General features: G+C 59.2%; 1 protein-coding gene across 1 annotated transcript in view; it reads left to right on the top strand.

Moving 5' to 3' along the window:
- LINGO1 (leucine rich repeat and Ig domain containing 1) overlaps nt 1-6,000 on the top strand; it is a 132,676-nt gene continuing 126,676 nt past the window's right edge. Inside the window, exon 1 of the mRNA XM_086620445.1 lies at nt 1-75. Coding sequence (XP_086476571.1) covers nt 1-75 — 75 coding nt within the window. The remainder of the gene's footprint in view (nt 76-6,000) is intronic.

The following is a 6,000-nucleotide window of genomic DNA, read 5'->3' as shown; positions in this document are numbered from 1 at the left end:
ATGCCTTGCTGCGGAGGGGAGTTTGTTGCAAAGGCTGAGCAGCTCCGAGCCGCTCTCCGGAGGGGCAGAGCACAGGTGAGCATGGAGCAGCGGTCGCTGGCGTGCCTTGCGGCTGCTTGCAGGCTGGTCTTGCTCGTGGTAGAGTGAGGGGAATGGGAAGAGGAGCTTGAGTTGTCCAGGAGCGGTGTCCGGGTGAGTGCCTGTTCCTCCCATCCAGCAGCTCCCTGCGTTTGGGGGTCCCAGAGCCTTGAAGGAAGAGGGGAGGTAGCGCGGGGCAGAACTGTCTTCCTCACAGTGATGGGGAGATGGGAACGAGCCCCGTGCTTGTCCCACCTTGGGTGCTTCCAGGGGCTGCCCAGGATCCTGCCTGTTAATGGCAGGAGGTGTCCCACCGACTTCTTGCTGTGGGGCTGCAAGGTCAAGGGCAGCCCTGGCACCCAGGACCAGCGTCGGCCCCTTCTGCGTTGTCTAGGGGAGCTAAAACAAGCAGGCGGTGGGCAAGGGTTGGTGGTGGGAACATGCAAGCCGTGGACTTGCACCGGCTGGCTGAGGGCTGTTTCAGCCCTACCCTGGGCTCCCTGGGGCAGGGTGGGACATCCAGCTGGAGGTGGGAACCTCTGGGGATGGAGGATGGCCTCTATGTGTGTGTGTAGGCTCCGGTGAAGTCTTGGAGCCCCTGGAGTGATGATCTGGGGCTTCCTCTCTCAGTCCTGGTGTAGGTCGGGATAAGAAGCTTCAGGCTGTGTTCCCTGGTCGGGAGGATTTTTGTGCTGGGTGCCCAGCTTAGGTGCCTTAGGAAGTGCTGAGAATAGCCCCAGTTCTTGCTGTTGTTGTTCCCTTAAGATCCAAGGTCCCTGCTCCTGGCAACGTGGGGCATCGGAAGTCTTGCCCTGGAGTGTTCGGAAGGGATGGGTGTAAATCTGGAGAGCCTGAGCTGTCCTCCGCGTTCCTCAGCTTACGGAGCTGGTCTGTGCTCTTGAGATCTGAGGATGGAGAGCACGTCCATCTGCATGCTCCATTGAGATCCTATTCCTGCTGCCAGCGTGACGTCCTGGCAGCCCTAAGCCATCCTTGTAGGGGTGTCTGGGCTCCAGCAGCTCCCTCGTGTCTTGCAAAACGCGCGTCTGCTGGGCCAGGCACCAGGCGATGCTCCTCCCGGCGCATCACGTGCGAGAGGGGCATCTTCCCAGTGCTCCCCCGTGGTTGCCTTCCATGGTGCTCAGCAGACGGTCACCCCGGCGTCTGGGCGACTCGCACTGTGCCCTTCTGCAAACAAAGCTGGTGGCTTATTTAAACGTGACTTTTGCCTGGTGGCAGCAGCTGGCGGTGAGGAGATGGGGACGTGTGTGAGGAGCGAAAAGGAGAGATGCTCAGGCATGGGAAGCAGCCCTGCCTCTCCTGGGAGCTAAATACCCTCAAGCTCAGGACTTTTTTTCCATTCCTTTTGGGAAGAGACTTCTTGGGAAGCCTCCGCTTCCTAAGCATCCCTCCTGGAAGATGCTGAAGCAGACTCTAAATGATGAGCTTTTTAAGTCTCTTGGTACCAGCTCTCCACCGTGTCCTCATCTCCCAGGTAGCCTCATGGCAAGGAGCAGCCTCTTGGTAATGGATACGTTTCTAGGGTTCTTCTGTCGCTCGTCCCTTTTGGGGGGACAGGGGGATGTTTGCACCTCTGGCATCCAAGGGAGGAGGGCAAGGCCCTCCTGGCTGCGGTGCTAGAAGATGATCTGCTGCTGCGTGCCCCAGGGGGAGGAGGAGGAGGAAGGCAGAGAGGGATGGAGAAGGGACCCAGGGTGCCTGGGGGGACTGGCTGGTTCCTGCTAATTAGCGGTGTACCCAGCCATCGCACAGCCAGGCTCCTGGCAGATAATTACCTTGCTGGGTGCAGGGAAGGGAGCAGAAAGACTCGCTGTCCACGGGGACTTTGAAACCTCCCCATTCTTGAACTCATTTGGGGAAGGCAACCAGGAAAAAAATAATACGTATATATATTTGAACAGAGCTATTTCTGCCAGTCAGGCAGGCCAATTTGTTACCCAAGTGACACATTTGATTTTAACTGTGAGAATCAAGGTTTTTTGGCTTTTCTCCTTTTTTAGTCCTTGGGGCAGGGGGTGGCTCGGCTGCAGGGCGAGCCGGGAGGCTGCGAGGGCTCGGTGAGGATTCCATGGGGCCAGGGGATCCTGCCAGCCCTTTGCTAACGGGACCGTGTGGATGGTGCCTCAAGGCTGCCGGGGTGCTGGCCCCGAGGCTGGCGGCTTTGCCACCCTGGGCACGGCTCCCGGGGCTGCCCGGTGGGTCTCTGCCGGCTGTGCCGGGACGGTGCCAGAGCTGTGCCGGGCACTGCCATCCCTTGTCCATTCCTCATGCCTGGCATGTGGGATCGCTGCCAGCCAGAGCTGCTCTCCTCGCATCTCGTGCTGGGGCCAGGGACCTCGTTAGCTGCCTCCATCTCCTCTCCTCTCTGTTTATCTCCAGTTTTTCAACCACTTGCCTGTATTGTGTTTTGTTTTTTTTTAATTATTTTGTTTTTTTTTCCCTGGCTTGAAGGGAGGAATGACTGTGTGAGTCATGATGGGGTCTGACAGCTCCCTGCACACCCTGCCAGGCTCTACTGTGATTGGGGCTGGGGGGGCTGCAGTGATGGCTGCCCGCATGGGTCCGGTTGGGAGGCATGGGGGGGAACCGAGCATCCAGCCTTTTCCTCCCATCACCCGTTAAGCCTTTGCTCTGTGGTGCTCGGTATGGCGTCTGGCAAAGGTCAAGCCTCCAAGGAGGGGTTGGGGGCAGATTTGCAATTCTCCTTGGCAGAGCAGTGAGGGCATCGTGGCATGGGGTGACAGGAGGGCAGCAGGGTGGGAACAGCTTGGGATCCAAGCCGGGTGCAGCCCTGCCTCTCTTCATTGACTGTAGAGGGTTTGGGGCCATGCCAGGCTAAGGGAAAGGCTCTTGGCCACATGCGTGTACCTTCTCCAGGAACTGACTCGTCAGAATGACAGGCTCATCGGGTCGGTGGCCTCGTCCGTGTTCCAGCACACCCAGGATGTCTGCTCCCACACAGAGCGGGGTCCCAGGCTGGTGCCTCCCCCAGCATCTCCCTGGTGAAGGAGCGCTGCCGCTTGATGCCACGCACCGGCGGGGTGCAGGGCATGGGCATTCCTCCTCCCCCTCCTCTTCCTCCTCAGCGCACAGCTATGGGTGCCAAACCTCTCTCCTGCTGCCAACCCTGCCCCGTCAGCAGTCTCAGTCCCCCTTCCTCCACACCCTGTCTCCTTTTGGAAAACCAGCAGTAACTCTTAGTCAGTGCTGTCTTATGGATCATTACTTTGGAAATCCCAAGGAGAAGGGCGCTTGCCCACGATCCCGTGTGGCTGGTGCCATCCTCTGCAGCCCATCTCCACCCTGGCACCCCTTGCTCAGAGGGCAGGGCCACCCCACCTCTTCCTCACCACTCTAGGATGCTCCCAGCATCTTGCCCGTGCTTTTTATAGCCTGAGCTCGCACTTCCCAGCAGGCTCGCTGGCTGACCTGGATACAGCCGCACCGCGTTTGGGCTGAGCTCACTCCCATCTCCCCTGCTCCCTCCTGGCATGGCGGTGGGCTGGAGTGTGCTTTCCTGGCTTGTCGGTGCCGTGCCTGGTGCACCCCAGGCTCTTCTCACCAAGACGGCAGTATCCGTCATCCTGCCCGCTCTCGCATCGAGCGTTTGTGGTCCAGGCTGGGTAACGGGGGTTTCTGCAAGCACGCACCATCGAGTCTCTGCTCCGTAGGGGTCTCTTCTCTGTAGCAGGTGCTTTTTCTCCCAGATGCTGTTCTGCAGAGAGAGAACGGGGACAAATTAGCATCCCTGGCATTGCTGGCTCTCCCCCCTCCTTGCTTGCCTGCCCCCCTCTCCGTTCTCTCTTGAAAGAGATTCAGGTCATGCCTGGAATTAGGGCTCCCTGAACTGCAGAGAAACAGTGTTTAAACTGCTTACCATTGATTAGATGGAGTGGTTTGGGTTTGGTTTGTCCCCCCACCCCTGCCCTCAGCTTCACATGGGTGTTCGCAGCACGGCACGTTTAATCCTCACTTCCATGCCTTTGCCATCGCAGGCTGCTCTTCCCTGTGCAGGTGGGTCTGGGGTCCCTGGGGGGCTGCTCCCCCCTTTGCACCCCACTAGTAACCAGCTGCTCTCGACACAGAGACCTTGCAGGAAGGCGTTTTATTTAGCTGGTTTCGTTTATCGTGGTGCTCCGGCTGGGATTAGACACAGATAAGACGATCAATAAATCCTCCTCTTGGCTGAGATGTGCCGTGAATTTTTTGGGGAAGGGTAGGGAAAGGAGGGCGCCCGTTCAGAGGCGGTGATCCCGGCCAGAGGCGAGGGAGAGGACGGCCGATGCTGTGAGGTCACAAGGAGGGGGCCCTGGCCAGTCGCACCGCAATCTCGCTGCCGGTTTATAAGACGACCTCCGTACGTGGCAGAGGAGAGGAGAAACCCCACGCCACTGCTGCGGCTGGCATGGCTGTGCTGCCGGAGAAAGTAGGTCAGGCTGTGCTGCAGAACCCCCAGCGCGACTAAGCAACCACCTCTCCCCCAAATCCCCCCCTGGCTGCTCTGCTCGCAGCCTGCCCCAGGCTGAAGGCAGCTGCTGTGGGGCTGTGTTGGCATCAGCCCCTCACCCTGGTGTCGGGGCGGCTCTTTGTCTCCGCCCTGGGGTCCCACTGTGGTGGCTGTGGGTGAGGGTGGCAGTGTGGGACTCTGTGCAAGAGGGAGAAGCAAAGCCAGAGGGAGGGCAGAGCTGGAGGGGATGCAGTGGCTGCGGGCAGGCGCTGTGCAGGGATGCTCCCCTGCCTGCATCCTGCCTGCGTCCTGCCCGCGTCCCTCAGCCAACCTCCTGGCTCCGGCGTGTGTTTGGCTGTAGGAGGGATGCCCAAGGCATGCAACTTCAGCATCACGAAGGAACAGCTGCTCCTCCAGCTCCCCAGCTTTTTGGGGTCCCCCATTCACGGGGGGTGAGCAAAGCGCAGGGCCAGCCCCCCACTTCAGGGAGCGTTTTCTGTGTCGGCCGGGAGATCTGGATGGGGTGAAAAGGTTAAAAGTGGAATTTAATGCCTAAATCTGCAGTGATTTTTGGGTGCCTTGTGAGGCTCTCAAAGCCCCCCTCGGAGGGGAAGGAGGAGCAGGACAGGACGAGTGATGGGGGTCCCGGGGATCAGGCTCAGGGGGGCTGGATCGCCAGCTTGGCGCAGGAGGATGGCACTTCCGGGAGGATTTCGTGGCTGCTGGGACAAGGGGAAAATGAAGATGTGCTTTCAAGACAGAGGTGTTCCAAGTGCAAATCGGGAGCGTTTTTCAGCAGAGCGGTGCTTTGCTACAGCTGTAGGCACCTGTTGTGAGGTGGAAGAAGACCTTGGAATTGCCTTCTCCATGTGCTGGTATGGCTGGGCTCCCGGCTGCGCCGTGGGGAGGGATGCTATGGGGGCTGGATCGTGCTCTGCCATGGCCAGGGGCATGGGACCATCAGCCTGGGGCTGCCAGGCTCAGGGAGGGGATGATCCCACCATCCCTGGTGGCACCGGAGCTGTGACCCAGAGGGGCGAGGTGGGCAGGGGCACCACGTCCTCCAGCGAGGACCTGAACCGGTGCGAGAGGGCGGGTGGTGAAGATGCAGCATGGCAGGCGGGGAATAAATTGAGTGTGTATATCACAGGCGGGTCTGGGCTTTATTGATTTGCAATGAAAGGCTGCGTCATGAATTTTTCTCTCCTGCTGTATTTGCTGCAAAGTTGCATCTTGACTCCGAGCACTAACCGCTAACTGGAGAGCTCATTTTTTCCCCCCTCAGGAGATGCCCAGGGGGAAGGCAAGTTTGCACGTGGTGGACGCAGCGGCTTTGCTAATCCAACACCAGAAAAGAAAGCTGGTGTTAACAGTGAAAAATGTTACGTCCAGCACTTTGAGTGACTTATCACCAAGGGGCTGCAGGTGGGATACGTCTTATTTGGTGGGCTGCG

Source organism: Tauraco erythrolophus, chromosome 14 (genome assembly GCF_009769465.1).
Source record: "Tauraco erythrolophus isolate bTauEry1 chromosome 14, bTauEry1.pri, whole genome shotgun sequence".
Classification (NCBI taxonomy): domain Eukaryota; kingdom Metazoa; phylum Chordata; class Aves; order Musophagiformes; family Musophagidae; genus Tauraco; species Tauraco erythrolophus.
The sequence above is the reverse complement of the archived record's forward strand: the minus strand, read 5'-3'. Positions and strand labels throughout refer to the sequence as shown.